General features: G+C 37.7%; 1 protein-coding gene across 9 annotated transcripts in view; it reads right to left on the bottom strand.

The window, feature by feature from the left end:
• The window catches only part of LOC137296025 (endosome/lysosome-associated apoptosis and autophagy regulator family member 2-like), a 65,270-nt gene that overhangs the window by 29,060 nt on the left and 12,498 nt on the right, over window positions 1-23,712 (bottom strand). For 5 of the 9 annotated variants that reach the window (XM_067827659.1, XM_067827655.1, XM_067827657.1 and 2 more), the window contains exons 2-10: window positions 22,275-22,398; window positions 17,860-18,061; window positions 6,633-6,647; window positions 5,800-5,947; window positions 2,665-2,754; window positions 1,997-2,102; window positions 1,165-1,314; window positions 760-848; window positions 24-309 (exon numbers count right to left, since the gene is read on the bottom strand). In XM_067827659.1, the coding sequence (XP_067683760.1) occupies window positions 24-309; window positions 760-848; window positions 1,165-1,314; window positions 1,997-2,102; window positions 2,665-2,754; window positions 5,800-5,947; window positions 6,633-6,647; window positions 17,860-18,061; window positions 22,275-22,398 (1,210 nt within the window). Of the gene's footprint in view, window positions 1-23; window positions 310-759; window positions 849-1,164; window positions 1,315-1,996; window positions 2,103-2,664; window positions 2,755-5,799; window positions 5,965-6,632; window positions 6,648-17,859; window positions 18,062-22,274; window positions 22,399-23,712 lie in introns of all 9 variants that reach the window. The other 4 variants (XM_067827661.1, XM_067827656.1, XM_067827658.1 and 1 more) reach the window with 2 other exon arrangements.

The raw sequence follows: 23,712 nt of genomic DNA, 5'->3' as shown, positions 1-23,712 counted from the left end.
GTAGATTTATCTCCCCTGCCTACCTGTCATGGAGAGACAATCGCTGGTGACATTGGGTGGCATGACGGACCACCATCTGTAGTCGAGGCTGTACTCTGGGGATGTGGATGCAGGGCATGCTTCGCAGGGCTTGGAGCCATCAGAAAACTGGTTGACTGGACAGAATTCACAGGCTGAGTTGTTGTACAGGTGCATGCCTGGATTACAGGGTGGGCAGTCTTCAAGGGCACCTTGAGCGGGAAGTGTTACAGCACCACTAGCAGTGGGGTTACAGATCTGGGGTGTGATCCATGCATACTCCTTGCGAGTCTGGAAACAGATGATAGGGGTGCATGAGGTAGGTTGTCACAAAATGTTACAATATTATCAAGAATAATACCTGATATTGCTAAAAGCTGTAACTGGAGTCAGCAATGTGTACATGTGGGTTGACAGATAAAGATGATGAATGTATGAATGTTTTAGAGTGAGTGAGTGAGTGAGTGAGTGAGTGAGTGAGTGAGTGAGTGAGTGAGTGAGTGAGTGAGTGAGTGAACTTTTCAATCAATTTTACGCCATCTATCAAAAAACTGGACATAATTCCTAGTTAACTGTGAAATGACTGAAACTTTTTGGCATAAAGTAAACTAAGGGAAAAAGACTTTACACTGACCATAACATGTAGTAAAGTTCTGAAATAATAATCAAGCAGAAGAACAAGCAATGACTACTAATACAGTCCTTCACAAACTTAGCACTCCAGTGAGAAAACTGCCTCACCTGTTTGTTTTCATCACATGGAGTTTGGTATTCATAGTAGTCTCTATCAGAACATGGAGGTCGAGTCTCACACTTGCTGGCACCCATAGCTGCAAGATGAAGCAATGTCATAGGTTACACAAAATATGTTACCATATGTTATGGTTGGGAGGGCTTGTGCCATGAGTCAGGATAAGCATAAAACAACCTATGATCAAACCATCAGCCAGAATGTTCTGGAAGTCCCTTTGATCAACCATCGACCAAAATGTTCACATCAAACATCAAAACAGAATGTTCTCAATCTGAATGTTCTCAAAGTGCCTATGATCAAACCTCAAACTTTAAGTTACCACAATATAAAAAATGCTTGAGGTATTTCCATTTGATAAATGAGACTTAGTAACATGCGCAAGAGGAACTTACTGGCGTACTCTGTGTCCTGGTTGCAGGGACTACACTGGGCAGCACCACGTTCAGAGTAGGTGTTCTCCGGACAGTAACCGCAAAACTCAGTGCCCCCACTGCTGTAGGTGCCACTCCGACACTTGGTGCACTCGGATGTATATGCCACACCTGTAGGGAACAGGAACAGGTATAGTTTCCATAAGAAAACCTGTGACTCAAGGAAAACCTCCACCATGAAATATAAAGTCACTGATCACAAGAATGTGGCCTGTTAAAGCAATAGAGATATGTATATTGATTATGATACTTTGTGTAGATTTTCCTACCAAGAAATGTGTGTTAAGTCAGACTGATCATGTGAAACAAACAGAACTGTTTCAACCTTGAGTGGAACTGTAAACATCAAGATATAGGAGTGTGAAAAGCTGTCATGCATCATTACATGAATTTCCAAGCAGTAGATCTTATCAACAGCACATGGTTGTCATTCGAGGTACATGCTCTTTCAAAATAAAGAACAGTATGTAATGTTGCTGTGTGTAGTATAATGGTGGTACTTCAACTCCACTTCTGCCATCTCGGGCCCGTGAAGGTGTGACTTGGAACTGGCCTTTAGTAATCTCTTGCTTGTTGTAAGAGTCGTCTAACATGATCAGGTGGTCAGGCTTGCTGACCTGGTTGACAATGTCAGTGGTCCCCAACTGCACATATTGATGCTCATGCTGTTCATCACTGGATTGTCTGGTTCATTATGTACAGACTGCTGCCATATAGCTGGAATATTGCTGAGTGCAGTGTAAGCCTAAACTCACTCACTCCGGCATATTGGGCCACAGTGAGGTCTACATACCAGTCACTTCTATCTTTCTGATGAGGATGGGACTTCTACCGTGGGTACGTTCCTTCATCCCCAGTGCACGCCACTGGAGCACGTTCATGCCACTCTTCAGGTTCAGCTGTAAACAAAGCACACATCTTGAGCAACAACAACCATATGGTATCAATGAGCACTAAGACTGTCTCAAAAGATTGATAACTGAAATACTGTTGCTGGAAAAATTATTAAGAATTTTCAATATGGAAATTGTGTCCCAATAATAGTTTTCCGGTATCTTGGAAGTAGATTACCATTGACATTATGCTCATGACATTGCCTGATAAAAGGAGTATGGATAAGCCTTAGGCCTAGGTAGGTGAGAAAAATTGATGAGTGACGTGGCATTTGTATCATAATTTATTTGTCGTGTCACAATTTGTCAGTCATTCACTGTGTCAAGATGGCAAGACCAGTCAAGGGGATGGATGGAAAAATTTACTAAACCTGCACACACTCTAAAACAGTATTTTTGGCCAGTTCCAATGAATGCCTGTTTAGAGTGACTTGCACTGTATTTGTTACTATCCAAATAATGTATGTTCAGAGACGAAGCTTTGATTACACAATGCCATTTAGAAAGTGGTCAAATGCAACATATGTCATATTTGGAATTTCACTTTCTTAGGGAAGACACAACCTACCGTCTGAGTCTTCCACTTGCCCTCCTCTGTGTTGGGTGGCCAGGTGCCCTTGGATTCATCCTCTATAGCCTGGCACTGGTCATTCTGGACCTGCAGGAACCAACAGAAATATATATAAACACATTTCTGACAGCAGGACCAGTCATCTATGTTACTTATATAGATAACACAATAACAGACAGATATGTCTATGGGCATCATCTGAAGTCTATTTATAGAAGATGGCTTCACCCTAAATCATAACTACCTGTATATTAGATCACATGGGGCTTGTTCTACAGGTGATAAATTGGCATATTTTCATCCTTGGGATTTCAGCTATGGCTTTTGAATCAATGAACATCATTTCATGGTTGATAAGAAAAATTGGTACATAATCTGTATCGAAACATCACACACTCACGAAATATGGAAATTCTTATCCATAAAGTTTTTCAGTATCTTCCCAGGTTCTAAAAAGCCACTCAATGAACATAGCTGTCAATACTTCAGTGTATCATGCGTGTTCCTTAAATATACTGTGAGTATGCTTTTATGCAGCTTTTAGCAATATTCAATCAATACCACAACTCAGGACACCAGAAATGGACTTCACACATTGTACCCATGTGCTGAGAATCAAACCTGGGTTTACAGCATAATGAGCAGGTCCCTTAACCATTAGACTACCAAACCCTTCCCTAGTGTATGTAAGTCTAAGTATTCACGATGAAGGATATCCTAATAAAAATATTTTCAAAAGTATGACGTTGACAAGGAATTTAGACCTTTACTGTTTACTTGATCTAATTGGAAACAGTAGATACAGTAATCAGAATTAAATATTAAGACAGTTCAACCTCTTGAACAAGACTATTACTACATGTATTACTATATCTACTATTTCATGCATATTTCTTTTCTGGGCCATGTTCAAGTGTTTGACATACAGCTGGACTCGATTAATATCAGCAAGGGAGATAAATCCCTGTCAGCAGATCTCCCACACAACTATGTGAAGGATGTGCAATGTATTTTTGTATTTCTGACTGCTAATTGCCTGCTAAGATATAACAAATAAGACAAAATCATATCTGTGGCAGGAAGCCATTCAATTATATAAAGCTGATTAAACGTCCAGCATAAGGCCATAAAAATATCCCAGGAAAATATACAATTGATCGTTGACACAACTTCATTTGATTTTGCAAAGAGAAGCACCTTCCAGTTTTTCAGGATTATTGGTTAATATTTTAACATCTCATTTTTAGATGTATTTTATAAACATAAAATCCCCATCTGAACAATTTGTTTTTTATGTTTAAAACTGGCAATAATGGCTTTGAAAACATTTATTACATTTCATTATTCTATGATACACCTACTCCCATCAGTATTACTAACTGGTAACAGAAAGATGAATCTCAAGCATTAGAGTGAGTGAGTGAGTGAGTGAGTGAGTGAGTGAGTGAGTGAGTGAGTGAGTGAGTGAGTGAGTGAGTGAGTGAGTGAGTGAGTATGGTTTTATGCTGCTTCTAGCATTATTCCAGCAACACCAGAAATGAGTTTCACACATGGTACCCATGAAGGGAATCGAGCTTGGGTCCTCGGTGCAGTGAGCGTTCCTGCTTTAACCACTAAGCTACCCAACCACCCCTCAGGCATTAAATGAGGAAGACAGGCAGTCTAGCATGTGAATATTATGCTGCATCAGCATATTGCCCAATAATTGCAGACACCTAACCAGTGACTTTCAACCTTGATTTTGTATAACAAACTTTATGGATAACAACTTCTCTTATTCATGAAAGCAACATTTCAATACAGATTCTTTTGCCATTCTAAAGCATACATAGATGGAACATGAAAATGCCACTGAAAGAAGTTAACATTAATTTTGAATACATGTTAAATTATATGCACAAAAGAATAATGTAGAACAAAAAAACCTATATCCTGAAATTCCCCCTGCACGTGTACAGGATTTCTAGTGTTACATTGTTTGAGAATGATGATGCAGGTATGTATATGATGGATGGACTGAAAGTTTCATAGTGTTCTATATTCACAATGGAATCCCAAAAATCTCAGTCCAAAAAAGTGAAGATTCATGAGACTGTCACTCCCATCTGTCGTGGAACACATCAACAACTGAAGAAGCGGTTATTTCTGATGCAGTCGGATCAATATGCCCATGAACAAGACAAACATTTGATTATACATCCACATTTTGTTCCTCTGTTAGCTGGGGATTAGGTTTCTATTGTGGGTTTTAGAATCAGTTACTTTTTCTAATAGAGGGCAGAAGGGGTGACATCTCCAGAATCACTCTCAATCATGTTGATAATGGTGTGATGTTGGCTTGACATTTAGAGCTAAGAAGGAATACTTTGTGCTCAGTTTTTGCTTCATTTTTCAGATACACGATAACAGAACTGTTTTTATGCTGATTTCAGCAATATTTGAGCCTTATCATATGAGACACCGACAACGGGAAGTAGAACTGTGTCTGAACTGACCCCGAAGTGGAGCATTGTTTGAATTGACCCTGAGGTGGAACAGCGTCTGAACTGACCCTGAAATGGAACTATGAACTGACCCTGAAGTGGAGCTGTGTCTGAACTGGCCCCGAAGTGGAACAGTGTCTGAACTGACCCCGAAGTGGAACAGTGCCTGAACTGACCCTGAAGTGGAGCTGTGTCTGAACTGACCCTGAAGTGGAACAGTGCCTGAACTGACCCTGAAGTGGAACTGTGACTTGACCCTGAGGTGGAGCAGTGTCTGAACTGACAATGAGGTGACACAGTGTCTGAACTGACCCTGAAGTTGAGCTGTGTCTAAACTGACCCCAACATTAAGCAGTGTCTGAACTGATCCCGAAGTGGAACAGTGCCTGAACTGACCCTGAAGTGGAAGTGTGAACTGTCCCTGAGGTGGAACAGTGTCTAACCTGACCCTGAGGTGGAACAGAGTCTGAACTGACCCTGAGGTGGAACAGTGTCTGAACTGACCATGGAGTGGAACTGTGAATGAACTGACCCTGAAAAGGAACAGTTTGTGTGAACTGACTGTGAAACTGAGTGTTTCTGAAATGACCATAAACTGTTACACGGTGTGGAAAGTGAATGTGAAGCAAAATGGAGTGTCTGAACTTACTGTGAAGTGGAACAGTATATCAGGGTTGGGTGACTGATACTCGAAGGTCACAGTTCCCGCTTTGACAAGTTTTGTGGAGAAGATGAGACTGGTGGTGCAGTCTCCAGGGACGGCAGCAATGTAGTTGGACCGCAACTGCCATGTTGACCTGCAGCATGACATAAACTTTCATGTTTATTGAAGAACATTCCTGACAAATGAATGAGTTATTAACCATATTTCACAAGCTACATCAGTTTCAATCAATGAAAAATGACAGTGACACTGCTCGTACCGCTGTTGAATAGTAACTCACTTTTGTACGATTCCTTTATGAAAGGGGAAGAAACAAACAGTATCACACAGCTGACAAAGTTTCCAAACCCCATTTATGATTGAAAATACACCCACTAACTGAGCACAAGTACGCAACTCTTCATATGTGAATCGAGTATATATAACTGACTTGTGACCATGGACCTAGTGACTGTGTGGACTAGGGTGAACTTCAAAAGCCTCCATGTCAAATGATCATGTCGAACACATTGAAACACCAAACCCATCAAAATTTAGCATTACAAGTGTTTTCAGACAACAAAAAAGGAAGCAAGTGCAATATAAACATTGTCAGTGCACCCTTAAACACAACCCTGAACCTTGAATGTTAAATATCATTTGTCATCCCAATAAACTTAACATACACCAAAACGCTTGTGAGGGAAGTACATTGGCAGTGAATGCATCCTCTGATCGTAACAGGACAAAAATGAAAGTTTGCAAGCATATATATTTAGTAGTACAATAATGGGTATATATCGGCTAAAAAAATAAATATCAAGACCTACATTACTCACCCATTGACAGAATCACTGTTCAATAAACACAAAGTCATATTATATCACTCAGACTTCTCAAATTCCCTCCCCAGATTTAAACTTTGGCCTTGACTTACAGTGGGACCGAATCATGATGCTAGGTATGAACACAACATACCATTAGGAATTTGTTTTAAAAGTTTTGTTAAATTTCATTAGGAACTGTACCAACATCTAATTTTAGCTGGGAGACTATGCACAATATTTGATAAGAAAACAGCTGAATCAGTGAATTAGGCCTCCATATGCAATCCTTTCAACTAAAGCACAACAGCTGACTAGAAACTGAGCACCATTCTGTCAGGCAAAAACATTTGTATGCATTTCTTTCAGCAGCAGTTTGGCCATAATCACGTATCTGGTATTTCATTGCCTAAACAGTCACTCTGCTGTGTTGAGTTCACTTGACAGACTTGCTGTCATGGGCACACCATAGCATCACCTGTAGTTTGAATCTTAAATAGAGGTGTGTTGGTTTCTTAAAATAAAACTTACTTCAAACATACTGCCAACAATAATGACAATTCAAAAGTTTTAATTTTATAATGGACTTGGTAATCTTGGTCATTATGAAATGTTAATAACTGTACCAGTTAAGAATAAATAATAATAATATTAATTATTAAATAATAAGAATAATAATAAATAGTTTCCATATTCATATACATCAATAGTCTTTTGTTGGTAGTCATTACACACAGAACTTAAAACATTTACAAACACAATAACACTCAGAGTTATCCTTGTAAAATCATAATAGAAAACTGTTTAATAAATTACACATTATGAGATTATTCTGAAAGGACAGACAAAATGAGACTAATAAAACAACATGGTCAACATTTGTATTTACACTGTTCATGAGTAAAGTCAGATTATATTCATTGAAATCATCACAGGATCCTTTCAAATAAATCCACATATTCTTTCTAATCAACCACACCAAACATATAAAAAGAAACACATAGGCAAAATTTAACCTAACAGTCTAATCTAACTCCATGCACCTGAGGTAGTGTGGAGACAATGGTCAGCTGTGCATCATTGTATGTATGTAAATGAGGGAGGGTTGACAAAGGGAGAACAAGCACCTGCTGTACTGCACATATTAGTCACAGCAAGTTAACATCTCTCTATCTCGTCTGCAGGCCACATCCACACAGCTGTCACAGACCGACTGATGGTACACCTAGTCTTATCACCACAGCATGAGTCAACTTTATGGTAGTTATTGTAGAATCCATGAGAACAGGACATAACTAAAAGAACACCAGTCTGCACAGTCTTGTGGTCAGTTTCTATGCATATATATGATGAAGGAACATATTGTGGTATATTCAAGGATTTGATTAGCCAGTAAAGAAGGGGGTAAATATTAGACTTCAGACATTGTACGTGAACATTTTTACACCAATGCTTCAACCCTTTTTTTTCAACATTGTTATTTAGTTAACTCTCTAATATTATATATTGTCCTGTATATCTGACATTAACAAGAGTTATATCACTGATTGTTAATCTCACATGTAATGTGATCAACGTCTCATACAATTGTTTGTTTAGCGTATTTGTCAAATAATACAAAATTATCCCCCCTTTTAGTACCGTCAGTTGTGAGTCAAAGTACTGTAATACAATATACAGTATTAATAGTACTACAATACTGAATAGCATTCTTATCTACTAGAATATAGCTGCAGTAATAAAAAAAAACCTGAGTCAAAAGCCTGAGATATAATCACACATTGCATACTCATATATACATTACAATTGAAATTTGAACTACTCATCAAATACCAGCTGACATTGCTCAAAATGTCAATTTTCTACTTTTTAAAAACCTTCTAATTCTTGATATGCAAAACCTTCTAAATGTGTCACAATGTAGTGTAGAGTGAGTGAGTTCCATTTTACACCGTTCTCAGCAATGTTTCCAATATATGGCGCTGGTCTGTAAATAATCAAGTCCAGCGATCAACAGAATGAGCATCAATCTGCACAACTGGGAACCAATGACATGTGTCAACCAAGTCAGCAAGACAAACCACCCTATCCCTGGTATAGGAGGATTCCATGGAACAGATGTCTAATTGCTCGAACTAAATTGTTTTAAGGTATAGTATTGCAACAGTACTCCTATAGTTCACCAATCAGCAGTTATTTAATGCAATATTACTGCCAACACATTGGTAGTTACTGTAGCTTCATTTACAACGTCAACATGACCGTCATGGCTCCTACCTAGATTCTCTGTAATTGGTACAGTTATGTAACACTGGGCATTCCACTTACAGCAGACTTCCATCTGGTGTCCTGACAGCTGGACTTATGTGCTTTCACCCTTTGTGCGGCAATCTCACCTACCAAACTGTTTGTCACCTTCACCATTATACTGAAATCAACTGTTTTAATTAGCCCATTACCTGTCAAATCAGTATCTCTACATTTTGACACCTGATTACTTCATAAACATTAACATATTTATATACAATGCAAACTGAAAACTGCAATGAAAATGGGGAAGGGTGTATAATACAGGATGATACATATTCAAGGTGGTTTTATACTGCCAGTCACGTTCAGTGCTCAGAAAGTTCATGAAACAAAGGTGGCCCAGTTGTTTAAGGTACTGCAACTTACTGTGCCAAGTTGTGAAGGAGGGCAAAACGTTGGTCTACCCTGAATAATACTTCTAGATTTGTCAGCAGCATGACTAAACTGGTTGGGTTCACCAGTGGTGGGCATCTTCCCACAGCGAACTGACAGTGACATATGCTGTATCTGGAATACTGCCCAATGCTGCTAAAAACTCACTTAGATTCAACAACATACCAACACTGGACCCCATTAGCCCAAAATAGCTGAGATTCATCAGTACCTTGGTGCAATGTAATTGTCTGCACAAGACAAAAACTGTTAAAAAAAATAACGTCTGCTTGTCCGGCATTCGCTTTTAGATGACCATCTTTACAGTCCAAAGCCAAATTCTAGTAAATTTCTTTCAGTGTGGTAAGCTTGGCTATTAATACTGAATAACATTTTTGCTGAAGGCTGAGTTCAGTCTCAGAAATGTTTGGCACAGACTTTTCTTACCATTCGGAACACAGCAATTCTGTAGAAGATCATTAATGTAGACAGTTGAAAATGTGGATCAATTTCCTATCCTGAAAGGATAGACAGACCTTAATACCAATCATGCAAAATGACGCTAATGACTTAACCTTTGCGGTTCATGTTGGAATCCAGTAAGGCTTCAATTGAATGCTGGTATTTGACAACAGCAGCCAATATCATGCTGATTCATGGCCTTGACAACAGGAAGTTGGTTTTCCCCGCCATGATGGACTGGGTCTGGCTTGGCGCTCCATGACAAGGTTGTTTCAAATAATCCATCATGTGTACATTGGCAACATGTGTAACTTCAGTAATTGGGCAATTAGGTCCAACTGTGACTGCATGCGCTCGATGAATAATTTTCAATTCATGCACATGACATGAAACTTCTATGGATGAAACAGCATACAGCTGAGCTAAATGGACTCCTAGTAATTATTCAGTAATTAATTCCGTTCAACCACTCCTTGATTGGCTTGTAATGGTTGTTGTTGCTTTCAAATTTAAATCATAAATGTTACTGATGTCCACATGTTTGTACATTTCTACCAGTCAAATATTGCTGTTTGGGTTTGTTTATTTCTAACTTGTTTCAGTAACAAGAAACCCAGATTCAGACCACAAGCACACACAAAACACACACACAAAACACACACATACTTATTAGGACAAGATATTTGAATCACTGAAGATGGAAACAGATAAACTGTTAGTAATATATATTTGAAACCAACATGAAAACATATCTAATTAAACAATTGGAATGATACAACAACTAAATCTATTATTTGAATTACTGCTAAAATTGAATGGTCTTTTCAATAATACATCTAATTTTACGTTCCCCTTAAATTGATAATGATAACTGATAATGAGAGACCTTTCATCTTACAGGTGGAATCAGAGGGGCTGAATGATTGCCTCTTTCCTTCCTTCCCTCCTCAATCCCTGCCCACCCCACTTCCTCCATGCTATTACAAGCTGTCTTCTAAATACAGAAGGAAATACTTTTATAACTTTACCAGAAAACGTGTTTTAATCAATACTTGGGCCAAAATAAATGGTTTAACATTTACATCTTGTAAGAATAATTCAAACATATCATCTAAAGGATTGACAAAGAACGACCAGAAATCAATGGTAGTGACTTAACATATTAAATGATTACACACTGCCGCAAATCTGTGAGAAAAAAAGAAGTGTACCACACAGTTACTTATTTCATGCAGGTAAATCAATACATCAAACATCAGCATATTCATTTAAACTTCTAGAGTAACATATATATACTCTATGAAATTGTATATTACACAACAAAAAGCTTTCCACTAAAACATTCTTTCTCAAGCTGATTTGTGGAACAGAGCTTGTTCAACTACCATATTTCATGATCCAGAATGGTTTGGGTTTCATTGCACAAAGTGAAATATGAAATGTTCTAGCACAACTATGATATAATCTCAGTTAGGGTCTGAAGTGCCACTAACTATGCCCTGAATATGGATATTCTATATCCTTTGAGTTCTGAATAACATGACCACCTGCTGCCCAGACAATTGTTTCGGGCTTATCTGTGAACAGCACTTGAGTTGATAACACACATTTAATCTCACAGTACAGCATATGTCCTTCCATTGTCAAAGAATCATTCAAACAATCTTAGTTGTCTGAGACAATGAACATGAATGACTGAAAACATTTGGACATTCATGTACAAAAGCCTCTTCAGACTTGCAGCCCAGACATATCTCAGGGCACAATTGGATCAGTCTGTCAAACAGACCCTGCAACAAATATAGCAATATTTAGCCCCTGTAAGCCTAGACTATGTGACAAGTCTAGATTACCACAGTTTCATGCTGAAGATGTAGAAGGTCTCTGCATGTGTCCCTTTTATACCAGACAGACAGACAGACAGACAGACAGACAGACAGACAGACAGACAGACAGACAGATTGACAGATTTTAGTCAGTGTAAGGCCTTTGGTGCAAAATACAGAAAGTTTAGGACTACAAAATATCCCGGAACATAATACATATTTACATACATTCCATAGCATAAAATAGTACAAATGCCTGATAGTGACATAAATGTATTTGGCCTTATTTGTTGTGCTTTGTAGTATAGAAAGACTGAGGCTTTATGCAAAATATCATAATTATGAGAAGAATTGATAGAAATAAAGTTATGTTGACAGGTAGACTTGATATTTTTGCCAATTACTGAAAAACGTATAACCTTCAAGGATTAAAAGTACATGATATTGAAATTCTCTTTTTATCTTATTTTATGAACACAATTTTGAACCGTTTTAATTATAAAATTTCATTACAGAGACGAGATCTTTGTTTAAATTTTCAGCAGAATTGAATTTTATTTCATGAACCATTACCAACCGTTAACTACAATGAACAGAATGTTTCTGGACTTAGGCTCCAACCTACTGCTTAACATTCCAAACTGTAAGGGTCAATAAATTCCTAATGTTTAAGCCTGTTCAGCTAATAAATGACATCAGACAAATAGACTCAACAGCCATTCCATATCCACACACACATCCCCATGTTGGTGATTATTGTTCATCATTATCGTCTCATTTCACCTCATAATTACCATCATCATACTTGTTCCTTCAGCGTTAATGCTGTGTCACAGCAGACCCAGTCCCACAATACATCAGGCAGACACACGAATCACGATCAGGATTAGACCAGCTATGAACACATAGAATCATTCTTCAGTCTGTACTTTTATACACTTATACAAAACAGAATGTATACTCACAGTATATATATTCATAGCTAAACTACTCTACAACTCAAATATCATCAGCTAAATGTGTTGTATACAACAAAACATGTCACATACAACCATTATCACTCCACAGTGAGACGATTAGTCAGTTACTCAAAAATCAATCTGTCCCCTGAACACATTCAACAAGAACATCTTAATGGGTCTAAAGCATTACAAGTCTCTAAAGAGAAGTTGCTTAGGACCAGCCTTTCACAAGGTAGGAATATCGGCTCCTCCAAAGTAATATTATTTCCTTGTTTGTGTGAGAGTGTAAAATAACATGACAATAGTTCCCATCTGATGGGCTGAGTGCTGCAACTGAAGGCAATCACTGAGCTGCTGTAAACACACGAGGATGACGAGCTATAAATCAATAGGACAGGATTCCCAGGGAGACAGTCTGATACAGTGACACTTTGGCCAAGACAAATATATCTGTTGTTGGCATTCTTGTCTTTGGTCATTCTTTGGTAAAGCTTTTCCATTGCTACATCTGTTTCTAATGTTAGCATTGTGTTTCAGATCTTACAGATCTTACAAACTGATGGCAGACATGTATGTACACAAATTACTTCTACTTGTTTCAGATCTTACAGATCTCACAAACTGATAGCAGACATATATGTACTCAAATTACTTCTACTTGTTAACATTGTTAACAAATGACCATTTTATATTTAGTGAATGGTGTTTAAACGTAACTTGTAACTTTCAAAGTTTGCCGCCTTCCTTTACACTGATTCACAGTTTAAGCCTATTATGTCTCAATACCAAACTTTACCTCATGATTATTGTGCATTAAGAATGTTCACATGCATACATATCTCCAGAGTCCCAATCCAAAAAGCTTCCATAAAGTTACACCTTGCAGAAAGTCTATAGTTCATAATATGCTTATGAATGTTGTAGTGGTAAAAACACTTTGTGGATCAGAGCTAAGTTTCCATTTAATTTATGTCTATCTCCATAACTTATGCTACCAAATTATTACGAAGAAGATATTTCTAATTGATTCTTTTAGGCATCATTGCCAGTTTCAGTTGAACCCTGGTCGAACACTAAGTATAGGGATACATGCAAGTGAACATATTGACTTTATGTCATCTCATCCTGCCAATTGACGTTCAGTAGTTATTGGATAATCTACCTGTATGATACACTGTATAATGGCAGTAACACCTGCTTGGAGTTATCATGTCATATATCCTCTAGTCTATTAATCATGAGACTGGCACCTGTCGATGTGAGAGAACAAACACATCCAGTCCACCATCATGATCATGGCAGGTGGTTTTCAAAAAGCTGAATGAAAATATTAAATATTCAACATTTGGTAAGAAATTGTAATGATAAACAGGTAAACACTGAAAAGTGTTACGATGCTAAAATATTTTATTAGATCCATTAGTTACATTAAGCTAATGATTTTGTATGGTAACACATAGATTTATACTGACACTTTCACATTACTGTCACACATTACAAAAGAAACAGTTTCTAGTGTAACATGTTCTTAGTTAAATATCAGATTCTTTGTCACACAAGTCAGAGTTACATGCAACTTTGCAGCAGTGAGATGCCGCGGATCCTGAATGGGTTAGGCAGCTCAGGCTTTGTGTGATAGTGGTTAGCTGCCTGAGGATGTGGGTTCTAATCCTTGATGGCACTAAACCCAACATAAGTAATAGAATCTTTACTTTACAAAGTAAGTGCAATCACAAACGTAACACTTGTACGATACTGTAAACATTAAATTATAATAAATGTATCCTGAAAAAAAAAATCAGTAGAATTTCAGGGCTTTAGCTGTTATGCTTATGTGTCCTATACTGTATCGAATTTGTGTTTTCAGCTGAGCTGCAGCCTGCACATCAGATGTCCCACGTATCTGAGAGACCCCAGTATAATGACAATAATGCCTGTATTCACTGACCAGCTGTCACATCACATGACCGGGAGATAAGCCTCCTTCTAGGACCAGCATGGTGTCTGGGGACTACCCTACTAGTCACACAGACACTAATTAACATGGCCATTAATTTGGCCAGTTCAAGAATATCTCATCTGAATGCCTCATCTACACATCTGACGACCTGTGGTATCGATTTACTGTTGAATATTCCATTCTATATACTCCATCAATATATGCAAATTTGTAGTACCACACAATAATCACTGATGGACAATGCCATGACTTAGCTCATAAAATCGCTGACACAAGGTAGTCCGTTGCCATTTTATTCAAATAGACTCAAAACATGTTGATAATACCTTACATTGTCATCTGCTGATACAGTTCTTCAGGCTGGTCAGGCAATAATGTCTCAAAACAGATTTTGCTTCCATGAAAATGGATCACATGTCAGACTATTGTGACATCACAGATTACCATGACATTACACTCTAATGACATCACTGACATCCCAGCCACTCCAGGCCATATTCTTAACTGTTTATAACTTCACAAAATGGAAGAATAATTTTGGATCATATATACAATTGCATCCTTGCGCCTTTTGTCTACAGTTTTCATAAAAAATTTTAAACTCTCTGGCAGGTCTTAGAGCAATAGATACTTATCGGCTATGTCTGTAATTTGTATGAAAAAAGAAAATGTTTCGTAGGCTGACATATATGGCATGTTTCAGTCATGAAAAACCCTATTATGTCCATATGCAGGCACTAAAGGAGCAACTCTAATGACACACAGTCTAAGTAAACTTAGTCTCAGTGTATTGTAGTCTATGCAGTCTAATGTATTGAGCGTATTGGAAGATAGAATTGTTATCAGTACTAATAACTAATACCACTGTCTAATTAAAACCCATAGTTTTGCTAATCATGAAAGGTAACCAGTTCAGTGCATATTTCACATGATTGGCTCTTTATTCTCGGTGTTACCATAGAAACGTTGATCTTACTGATAAGCCAATGAATATAACCATATTAACATACAGACACAAAAAATGACAAGTGACAAATTCACAGAATGTGTTTTACATTTAAATACAGCAAGGGGAATCAAGGTGATTACATTGCTGGAAACACAAAGCTTTCGGAATAAACACACTAACATGATGATGAATGTTAAATGTGGAATTTCAGTCAACTGACTACTTTGAATCACCCCAGCTTGTGAAATAGGTTTCTTGCATGTTCCCTGAACCATGTGAATAGCAGCAAATATGGATTGCAACACACTCCCTTAACACAGGCCCAGTATTAGTGCCAACATCTGTTTCCCTGACTGGCTACAACCAACAACAGCAGATAGATTTTACAATGGAAATGCTTATTGATAAAACATACACAAATATAAAGACTAAATCACATACCCAAATATCAGTCAACTAAATCACAATGTCTGCAAATAGTAACAAACTGCAGATTGATCTTGCTGCTGTATTGAAAATAGTTCACTCGTAAGTTTATGCTATACATGTAGGTTGGGGTAAAAGTTGGAAATAAATGTGTTTCATTTTGTTATTGTCATTGAAATTTTTGGGTCCTTTACTTCAGTTGGTAAGCAGAGATGGATAAACCACTCTACTACATGCTTGTTACAATGTCTTATTGTGGCAAATGTGTGTTAACCCTTTTGGAGATGTGTGTGAACATGATCTCTTTGTTACATGGCTGCTATCTCATTTTCATTGCCTAAGAATTGTTAATATGAATCCCTCTTAAATAGTCTTATTGGGCAATTAAAAATTCTATTTGATATTCTATGTGTCTTTGTACGAAAGTCCTCTGTATTACAGAAATCTGCCACATAAATATTAACTAGATAATTATTTTCATTTTTTGAATTGCTATGCATTTATGTTTCATCTTCCAGAATTAACAGGCAAATGGAAACAAGTTGAGAACATGTTTATAATATCTTGTCCTATATGCTTCAATCACATAGAGGTCTCGGTGACATTGCTCCAGTCTGTAGGCACCAGGACAGTAGGAACAGATGTGTCTGACACGTACATCAGTTTCCAACAACACGTGACCAGCATCGTGTCATGCTGTGTTTGAATGGTATCAGTGTCATGTGGAGATAAGGCTGCGACAATTTTGAACCAGTTAATCGTCTTACTAAAGCTGTTTTTGATATCCAATTAACTGTTTTTATCACACCAAAATATTCCAAAAGTCTTCCATGCTAGTTTGAACTGTCCAAAGCTGACAGTAACTCACAATCTATCCTGACTAACACCAATGGTATTATTTCCCATTCAGGATTGACATACATTTTGTTACATCATTAACAGGCTGCTGCAAACTGTTGCTAATTATTTTATTCTGAACATATCAGACTGTGAATGTGTTATTGAGTTCATAAAGAAAACAACAAATATTACTGGGTTACAGATGTCAGTTTGGAAATTATTAGAAACTTTTTAGAATGAGTAGTTTTAAACGTAACCGAGGAAAGGCAGCTATCGGTACCCTTTCCTGACTGACAACCAAATACTTTTATCTGACAAGTAAATATTGTTCCCTTACAATTCTTGACAACCAAGTTCTGTTCCCTAACAACCACAAAAATGTGCTGTTCCCTAACAACCACAAAAATGTGCTGTTCCCTAACAACCAAGTACTGCTCTTTCACAACCAAGTACTGCTCCCAAACAACCAAGTACTATTATCTGACAACAAAGTCATTCACAGAGGAAAAGAAAGCTTGCTGAGGGAATGATCAATAAATCCAGTTTTGATAGCATCCATGGTAACATGAAATCATGAGTAGACTCATCAATATATTTTCCATTTTTATGTTTTCATGTGATCAGCAGAAGCAACATGATGACATCTTTCAAGGTGCTTAATGAGATTGTAGACACCTAGCTCCTGAGAAATTTCTTCTACAGAGTCAAGGAGAGGTCCATCAATCTTATGGGGAAACAAACGCTATGCAGAAGTACTATGGAGCATCACTGTAATGCAGATGAAGCCCCATCTGAAACCACTCTTCAGATGTAAGCAAATGCATAAGCTCTGTACATCAGGAAAACAACAAATCTGATTCAGATCAAAATTATCCTTCACTGGCTACAGGTATTTCAGGCTTCAACACAGAGGTAAACTGCCTCCATTGTCTTGTGGATAGAGACTGAAAGGGTGTCAGTATTAAAGTTCATCCATGATATTTGCAGTTAACATGCCTGGCCTTTCGGAGAAAGGGGATAAAACAAGGACTGGTTGGTGTCACAGAGCTGACTGGGTTATATGAGTGTATCTGTGGCATCTTGGATGTCAGTGGGCTAGCACTATAAATAAGAAAAACTCTCTGGTATTGCTTACCTGCTGCAGTTGACATCCCGCTTGTGGCTCCTCCACATAAAGCCTCCACCGAAGGCCTCTGATGAGATGGTGAACCCTGTTGGGAGTTTGTCCCAGTCATCAAACCGGACTCCTCCCCCTAGGGAGTAGGTGCCTGCCGGGCAGGGGTGACACTCCTGGTCCCCTTGAATGTCCAGAAACTGACCTGCATTGCATGTGAATGCTGAAACAGAAGAATCATAGTTTGCAACTCTAGGTGTGAATATTCCCAATAACCAGACCAAGTCAGTTTCCTGTTTGGTGTTTAATGCTGCACTCAGCAATATTACGACCATATGTAGGAGGTCTGAAAACAATAAATTTGTAACGGACAATCTAGTGATTGACATCATGAGGATTGATCTTGGCATTTATATTTGTTAATGTGTGTGAATCAAGACAGCAAGCCCTGTCAGTGGCTTCTTAAAACAAGCATGGGTTGCAGAAGACCAATTCTAACCCAGATTTTCACAAGTCACAAATTGAGTGATATGTGCATAACAAACACACAATACAAATCATATACCTCACTAGACAAAGAAAAATTCATATTACAGCTTGTGAGAACAACTGACGTCATGACATGACTGAACAAAATGACTCCTTCAATTCATGACATGCTTTTTGCCTTTCAAAATCATGAATTAGGAATCAGTGTCTATTCTAGAACTGAAAATGTAGGGGGGATTTGTCGCCCCCTTACAAATAAAGGAGGGGGGATTTGGAAAATGTAGGGGGGAATACCAGTATTACTGTCTTCCCAAATAGTGTGGATGTACGAAAGTTATTGCAACCACCACCAGTGAAACCATTGCTCATTTCATATTGGCTACAATAGTCACATATCATAGCACCAAGTTCATTTTGAGAGAGCCATGGCCATTCTTGCAACCATTTTTTTATGAAAAATCATTGGTTTGGGTTTGTTTTTTTTAGAGTCCCCCTGACTGGGGTCAGTCTTGGGGTTTTGCTCGCCTTTCGATTACGTCTCCTTAACAGATGTATCGGTCTGGGGAGACATAGCAGACACTGTTGCTTTCTCAGTGGTATTTTGTGCTAAAAATGTCAGTCATTTTCATTCTTTTGCGTGGCATTATTCACGCAACACTACCACAAACCGTTGTAAATAAGAATTTCGTATTCATTTGTCGTCTGCAACTTCAAGTGATGATATTGTCTGATTTTGAAAACGAAGCTAAAACAAACTGATGTTCTAAAACAGATCGACAAAACTGTGTTTTGCAAGTGCTGTAAACAAGCACTATGTTCATAGTCTAACATTTTCAATTAATTAATTAATCAAATCATAACTTCATCAAAAAATGTTATCTATTTTCATACTGATATGAATGGAATTTCGTTTCCCCAGTGCCGATACTGGTTTTAACCAAGGGAGGTTACTCTGTTATGTTTACATGTTGTCACTCGAACTTGACTCTGACCGACTCCGAATTAAAAAGTCATACCTTGTCAAAATTTCTGTATGTTTTTTGCTAGGTAGTTAGGGAGCAAATTACTATGCGTGACAGTGTGCGCTCTGTTAATTCTATGAGGCACGATTTGATCATTATTAGCACGAATTGTGCAATCACGCATCCTATAATTGACACTAGGAATGGTTAAGAAGTATTTGATAAACGGTGCTTTTCATATGAAAATGAATATGCATCACAATACATGAATATTTGAAAACTCAGAATCACAATTCCATGACAAAACAGCAACATAATGAAATTATTCCACAGATGGTGCATGATGCTTTGCTTGTTTTTAATGCCCACTGAATTATAAGCACTCAGTCAGGTCTCAGTGGCAAACACGTCTCCAAGCACTGTCACTGGATTAATTTCAAAGCCCTTCAAAACAAGCAATGACTGCTGGCAATGTGTTCTAAATCAAAACTCTAAAAGGATTGCATGATGTATGATATGTATGTGGTTACAAAGTTTGAATCTTAGGCAAACTCTTATTGCCTTATTAAAAGTAAAAGATAAACATCAAAAGTCATCAGTTCAGCACTTGACTCATATTGATATAAAGTTCCATAAATGAGAAACAGTTATGCTACAGGAATGATCCCATCCTCAGTTGAACTTAAATCCAACTAGCTGCCATCAAAACACACAAAACATAGTCAACAACAAAAGACACCAGCTCAGGGCATACTTAGAAATTTCCCTCCATAGATCACAAGTAATACAATTTCCTGTAAAGGTTGGTATTCTGTCATGTAACATCATACATATGACATACGCAACAGGTGCTACAGATCAAAACTCCAAGTCTAAGTAGTCTGTGGCACAGAGAATCTACACAAAGCCCTGACTGGTGTATTAATGAACTTGCGTGGGGGGAAACTCTCTTCCCCAAGATCTGGGACAGTCTCCTTCACTTGATATTTTCAAAGCTCATCTCAAGACCTATTTCTTTGGGAGATATCAAAATGTGCTTAGAGCAAGTTCATAAGGTGTGGAAATCAGTGCTATGCAAATGTCCTGGGCCTAGATTTCTGAAGCTCTCTTAGCGCTAAGATAGTCGCAAGTGCCATACATTAACACTGACTTACGACTGTCTTAACATTAAGAGAGCTTCAAAATTCAAGACCCTGATTATCCATGAGATACTTACATTTCATATTGCTTTTAGCAATATTCCAGTAATATGATGGCAGGATACACCAGAAATTGGCTTCACACATTGTACCCAACAATTTTAGTTGAAGTTTAAACTTAATATATCATAGAATTTTTACAGTGACACGCACTGATACCTTCATAACTCTAAAAGGTACAGACTCACCACAAAACTACAACATAACCTGACATGTTTAATCAGCTCCAGATAAAACCACTTGCATTCTATTATTCATGTTTTCTAATGGATCAAGAAACTAGGTGAAAGCATTTAGACAAAATTATTTTCATTACATATTTGTTGGTGTAAAGATCTAATGGGTTGATCAAGGCACTGAAGGTTCTTAAATATTTGTTCCGAGCACCAACTCTTCTAATCATGCTAATCCCACTGTGTCAAGTAATGAACAAAGAATACTTAATATTAAATAGACTGTGTATTGGTACTCAAACAACTTAAGATTTCAGTGGCATTGCAAACAATTCATAATGACAGAAGACAGAAACTTCACGAAGTGACGACAACTCTCAAAACCGGAGGGAAAAACAATGAATAAACAAGCCCACATCAGCATAAAAGAAACATCAACTCTCAAGCTGGCAATTGTGGCTTCATGAATTTCTTAAAGACATTGTTTAAAGCAAATGTCTGTCACATCTGATCAATGGCTGAAATAATGGAAAAAGTAGGTCAACACAAACACTAACATGGTAACTGGCTACAGTGTTAAGACGGGGGGGGGGGGGGGGGGGGGGGGGGAAAATATTTAGAGGACATTAAAGGCTCTTGAAACAGCCTTTCTTAAGCATTGTCAAAGAAGTCATACAAGATTCAAAATTCCTTCTGGTCATGGTCCAATGGCATTGATAAAAATAAAGATAACTGAAACATTCAGTAAGAAAATGATACTGAATAGAGACCTGAACATAAGATGACACTGACATTACCTCAGGTAAGATGTCTGTATTAGAGTCAGCCTAGCATTAAGCATTAGTAAAATTCAAAATCCCGTTTATATATCAAGGAGTGGTCTCCAAAAATTCTCATTTCAAAGGTGTCTTTAAATTGTTTAAATTGTTCATATATCAATTGTTAAAACTCAAAACCATGTTTCAACTTAACAGTGAATTTTATATATGACCAGTTCCGATTGTACGGTGAGAGAATGCCTGTATAAGTTTGTTTGTTACCCAGCAATATGAGAACAGCCTGGAACTAATTAAGTCCTGACTAGACAAATCAGTTATTGAATTAGCAATGCCCTATCAGAATATCTTCACACATAATGAACCAACACAATTAGCTGGACCATCCAATCTATTTCCTGCATCCTTCTTCCTGGGCAGTAAGCACAAGGTTAGTAGGTCTACAGGATTGCTGAAAATAGAACTAGGGTCACTGTGTTAGGGGTGAAATGGTACGTTCATACCACATTTCTGTACAAATTGCAGCACAAGGCCTTTGGTTTGGTTTGTTTCAGTTCGCAGTATCAGATATGATCATAATGCAGAGAATTTACAAGTTCCAAATCTTACACTTTTTAATATAATGGAAAACAAATAACCATAATCTTTGCTATTTTGAATGAACAAAACTGTCATTATTTGACAAGAAACAAATGATGGCATGAAAACACCGGATTTTTGGATTGCATTAAGATATGCTGAACTGATGGCAAAATACTATACTGCAGTTCTACTAGTATCACGGTAACCGTTTCACCCCTAGTACTTGTACTGGTTTTGTGAGAGGAAGATACTTACTGCAGTCCTTTCCTCGCACAGGGGCATTGGGAGCTCCCCCTACACACTTGTTGTGTTCTGGCACTGACACCCGCCACCTCATCCCTTCGCTGTCACACTCTGTGTACTCATAGTGGAAGTCATTCTGGAAGACAAACACAAATACCTCATCAGAGGAAATCTATTGTAAAATGTGTTCTTCAGAATCAGAAATAATCCATTGCAAAGTATGTTCACTGGAATCAGATGGAATCAATGGTAAAATGTGTTCTTTGGAATCAGAAGGAATCCATGGTAAAATGTGTTCTTTGGAATCAGAAGGAAGCCATGGTAAAATGTGTTCTTTGGAATCAGAAGGAAGCCATGGTAAAATGTATTCTTAGGAATCAGAAAGCATCAAAGGTAGAGTATGTTTCTGGGAATAAGAAGGAATCAGTGGTAGCATGTGTTCTTAGGAATCAGAAGGAATCCATTGCAAAATATGTTCTTAGGAATAAGAAGGAATCAATCATTGAAAGTGCTTTTTGGAATCAGGAGGAATCAATAGTAAAATGTGTTTTTTGAATCAGAAAAAATAAATGGTACGATGTGTCCATTGGAATCAGAATGATGTATCCTTTGGAATCATAAGGATGTGTTCTTTGGAATCAAAAGGGAGCAATGGTAGGATGTATTCTCAGGAGAAAAACACATAATTTTGTCTTCTGACATCAAGATTACCTTACTTCATACTATTACTCATTCTAGCTCTACATTGCTTATTGTGATACAAAAGATGGATATCACATCCAGATACAACATAGCTTCCAATCACATGCTCTCTGTTCTCCTTAAAAATAAACATTGTATTTAATGCTTTCATGTCCACTTTAAGTTACAACATAAGTTATCTAAGTATACAAAAGGGAAACAAGTGGTTTCACTTCTATGTCAGTGATTAATATTGACCATAATTTGAATGGATGATGATGATGATGATGACTGAGCTCATCAAGACTATCAGATGTAACATGAGTTCACTATTCAGACTACAGACTATCACATGTTTCTCCACTATACCATAGAGATAGGTACTGACTATCACATGTTTCTCCACTATACCATGGAGGCAGTTACAGACTGCCACATGTTTAACTACAACCCTACAACTGACCACAACAATCAACCAAGATATATCAAGCAAGCCCCAAGTTCCACCAGCAGTCTGTTAATCATGATCTCCATGATGTTAATTTCCTGCCAGCACAGTCAAACAATAAGTGCTATCAACACAGGAGCTATATCCTGGGATATCCTGTTGCACTGCTACTGGAGGTTCAAGTACCAAGGACTTAACCATGTTTGCATGGTTCTCACATGAATCCTGGTTTACACATATACAAGTGCACAGTGCTGAGAAGTTTTGAGCAGAGATGTGTTTTTGCTCCTATGCTATACATGGAAGTGGGGTATTGGTAAC

The sequence above is a fragment of the Haliotis asinina genome, chromosome 9, assembly GCF_037392515.1.
Source record: "Haliotis asinina isolate JCU_RB_2024 chromosome 9, JCU_Hal_asi_v2, whole genome shotgun sequence".
In the NCBI taxonomy this organism is placed as follows: domain Eukaryota; kingdom Metazoa; phylum Mollusca; class Gastropoda; order Lepetellida; family Haliotidae; genus Haliotis; species Haliotis asinina.
The sequence above is the reverse complement of the archived record's forward strand: the minus strand, read 5'-3'. Positions and strand labels throughout refer to the sequence as shown.